The 3,881-nt window shown below is 36.8% G+C and overlaps 1 protein-coding gene across 1 annotated transcript in view; it reads right to left on the reverse strand.

Moving 5' to 3' along the window:
- The window catches only part of LOC103480338 (lithostathine-1-beta-like), an 11,208-nt gene extending 7,566 nt beyond the window's left edge, over positions 1-3,642 (reverse strand). Inside the window, exon 1 of the mRNA XM_008435228.2 lies at positions 3,556-3,642. Within this exon, the coding sequence (XP_008433450.1) occupies positions 3,556-3,631 (76 nt within the window). The 5' untranslated portion in view covers positions 3,632-3,642. The remainder of the gene's footprint in view (positions 1-3,555) is intronic.
- Positions 3,643-3,881: the final 239 nt, after the last annotated feature.

Here is a 3,881-nt window from a genome sequence, read left to right on the forward strand (position 1 = left end):
GCTGAGATGTTGATGAGTCTCTCCATGTCCTTCATGTTAGTCACTGTGACCAGGTCAGTGTGTTTCTCTCTGCAGTACTGCTGAGCTTCAGTCCAACTTTTTTCCTCATTAATGTAGTGAAACTGAGAGAGCTGACAGTCAATAAAACAACACTGAGCTGTAAACATAAAACAAGTTTTGAAATTGGAAGAATTTCTTCCCAAGCAGTTAATAAACTTTTCATTATCATTTCTGTGTGATAACTCAGAGGTAACTCTATTTCCTCGTAGTCTAGTTGTGTTTCAGATCAACTTACCCATCAGGAAGAGCAGAATCAGACTCCACTGCATCTTTGCTGTCAGATGAATTATTTTCCTCCAGCAGTTTGGAAGAAAATTGATGTATTAATGAAATAAAAACCTTTTATAAGACTTACTTCTCGTTCCTTTTGTCCCTCAGTGAATGTGTTTTTCTTCTCTTGATGCTCTGTTGAAAACTGTCCCAGCTAAAATGTTGGGTCTCAAAAAAGCAACTGAATTTGACCATTTGATTATTTTACTATTCAAAACAGTGTAGGAACGTGTTTCCCCAGAAAACTGTAAACAGAAAGGAGAAACTTAAACAAGAACATATTCTGGGTAGATATTCAGTTTTCCAGAGGAACTGTGACGGTCACACGCAGACTGAAACTGTTTTCTCCTGCCTGTTCCGCTTTTCTGTTTTACTGGAATGAGATAAAGGTTTTGCATGACGTTTTTCCCCCCACCGTGTTTTTGTGTTGGCATGTGACCGACTGGTGACCTGTGTGAGGTTTAGCCCTCCTCTCTGCCAACGGACCAGACAGGCACCACAAACCCACAACCCTTATAAGGCGAGTGGATGCGGACAGTGGAGGAATCAAGTGTTTGCTTTCTGCTTTTTTTCTAGTATTTTCATTTTGCTATACTGCTTGTTATTTTTATTATTATTATTATTATTAAGCTAATATGGCTTTTTTAGATTAAAAATGTTATTGATTATTCTTTTTTCTGATGGAACGATCTTGTAAATTTGCATCTGTTGCTCTGTCATGTGTTGTGATCAGACTGATCGTATCCTGAATTTGCGCGACAGATGAAAACCGGCTTTTATGTCTCACTCTGGAATGCGATGTGAAGGGCGTTGTCCCTTTTGACAGAAATAAACGACAACAACCTCGGCTCAGTTCAAATGTGCAAATGTCATTATCTGGAGTCATTTCATCATGCAGTGATGAATGAGCGCCACACGTCTTCTGTTGAACTGACTGGAGTGGAAGTTCAAAATGAGACCCAACCCAAGGTACAGTTAAACTGAATTCAGTTCGTTGGAAAATTCAATGTTGTTTTCACTCATTCATTTTAGTTCAAGATTCATCTGAAGATGGTGGCGACTGTGGGCAGGAAGGAGCTCGTGTACGAAAAGCCTCCAAGGTCATACAGGCCTGAACATTTCATATTATTTTCACTCACTGTGATGCATAGAGAACTGAATTTTTCTCTTATTTTAAGGTTGACGTTTTGAGGCGTATCGGAAGTATAAACATCACACACTTTTTGCGTTGCTTGCGCATCAAGAAGACACTCGGTTGTAAAATATTTTCTTGATTTTATGTAAAATCCTTTATCGTCTCCAGAGATTCTGCTGCAGTCAGAGCAAACTGGGACTTTTAATCAAGCACTGCGTGCAGCTTACCATGAGTCCAGCTCTATGCAAGCTGCAGGTTGTTGATGGTGCATATTATCAATTCTGCTATTTGTATTTGGGTTGAAATGGATGCAGCACATAAACAAATTTAAGGTCAAAACTTTCTTCACATTGTGAAAATTGAGTTAAATTTCTCTCTGTGCTGACCACTTTGGAGTGTTATTAATTTATTTATTGTCTGATTTCAGTTATTCGCATTGGTTAGCTCATGACTACAGTTGTTAACGCCCTTTCTCTAAATGAACATTTTTGCTTTAGTAAGTATTACACTCATAAAACAGAAAAGACTTCTGGTTATCAACTTCATTTGCCAAAAGCTAAATATACATATTTTTTTCTTTTTTGTTTTGTTTTCTTTTTTGTGTAGCAAATTGCAGTTATCTAATTTCTTCTTCTACTAGTTTCTTTAAATCAAGACCAAAACCACATGTACAGAGTTGCTTTCACTCCATAATAAATTGAACGCTGACCAACATTTGATGTGCATAAATGAATATTGATGATGGTCCTTGTTAAAATGCTACCAGTTTCCCAGCTGTTTCTCAAATGTCGTTTTTTTTAATAAACTTTGTATTTTTGTGTTTTTATGATGTAAAACACTTTGAGCTGCCTTGTTGCTGAAAGGTGCCATGTAAATGGACTTGATTGGTTTACTGACGTAATGCGTAACTTAGATTCTGTGACATTTTATCCCCAATGTGGAAACACTTTATTTGAAGGGATGTGAATAAGACTGACGTGACACTGTCATAAACATGACATAACATCTGTCATGAACATGAATAAACCTTCATGAATATTTATGACTGTTGTTATAACGTGTCATTCAGTAAATTATGACACTTTTAATACAAAGTTGACATTATTCAATATGTCTTTGTTATGACAACTTGACATTAACCAAGAAATTATTACTGCTATAAATTTGTTATAAAAGTATTACTGATTGCACTTTAAAAAATAGGTAACTTTATGTTATTAAAGCTAAAGTTTAATCAGTAATGATTTATTGGTAAATAAAGGTTAAACTATGTATTGTATTAAAAGAAGGACGACATTACACATAGTTTCATTTTATTGAGTGACAAAAGAAGCAAATCAAGCCCACAGAAAATATGTCTTTCACATAAACCACTTTAAAAATATGCACTGAAATTGATTTTTTGGTGTGAGATAATAAACATGTTCTAATGTTAAGAGCAGTAACTGAGTCTTGTTAGAATTTTTTTTTTCCTCCTGTTTAAATATTGTTTCTACTTCAAAATTGCGTTTCAAAAATGTATACAGGCAAACAACCTTTATGAAAGGTTTACTCACTTTAAGAAAAATAAAAACCATGTCAACAGAGAGCAGAGTGAACTTTAACCCTTAGAACAGATGAAGTTCAGTTCCTCTGTGTCGTTTCTCTGGAACCATCTATRTTCTCCTCCAGCCTGCATGGCTGCAGAAATGTTACAGTCATTCATCCATCCTGCTGAGGTCGAGTTCTGATAGCTGATCATCTCCTTACAGACCCAGAACCAGACGTTACGAAAGCAGTGGAAGCGAAGACCCAACCAGACAAAAGGAGTCGATGCCTCCTTGACTTTCTCCTGGATCCGTCTCTGGTCATCCATGTTGGTGATGGTGACCAGGTCATCATGATGATCTCTGCAGTAGGTCAAGGTGTCCGACCAGTTCATCTTTTCTTTGATCAGGATCATTTTATCTGTCACAAAAACACACATCATTCTCAAGTTTGAAATTAAATACAATGTACTTTCTTAAAAATATATTAACATATAAATGAACCCACTAAAACAATTCTGATTCTTCTCTTGATGTGTGAACATCTAAGTCAGAACATCTCACCATCATAACAGATGAAGGGTTTTCTTTCATTACAGCTCACATTCTTCCATCTGCCTCCATCATCAAACACAGTCATGGCACATTGATCACTGATGGGTTGATAATTCTTAAACTGTAGATTCCAGTGTCTGAAAGAGAAACTGCTTCCACCTGACCACCTCCAGTTGTCTCTGAACGGACCAAAGTATGCTCTATAATCTGAAGAGTTCATCAATTTCCCAACTTCTCCATCCTGTAGCTGCTTCGTTCCACTGATCAGGTCTGTGTGTTTCTCTCTGCAGTAACTCTGAGCTTCCAGCCTGGACTTCTTCTCTTTAATCAAGTGG

This window comes from Poecilia reticulata, linkage group LG18 (assembly GCF_000633615.1).
Source record: "Poecilia reticulata strain Guanapo linkage group LG18, Guppy_female_1.0+MT, whole genome shotgun sequence".
NCBI lineage: Eukaryota > Metazoa > Chordata > Actinopteri > Cyprinodontiformes > Poeciliidae > Poecilia > Poecilia reticulata.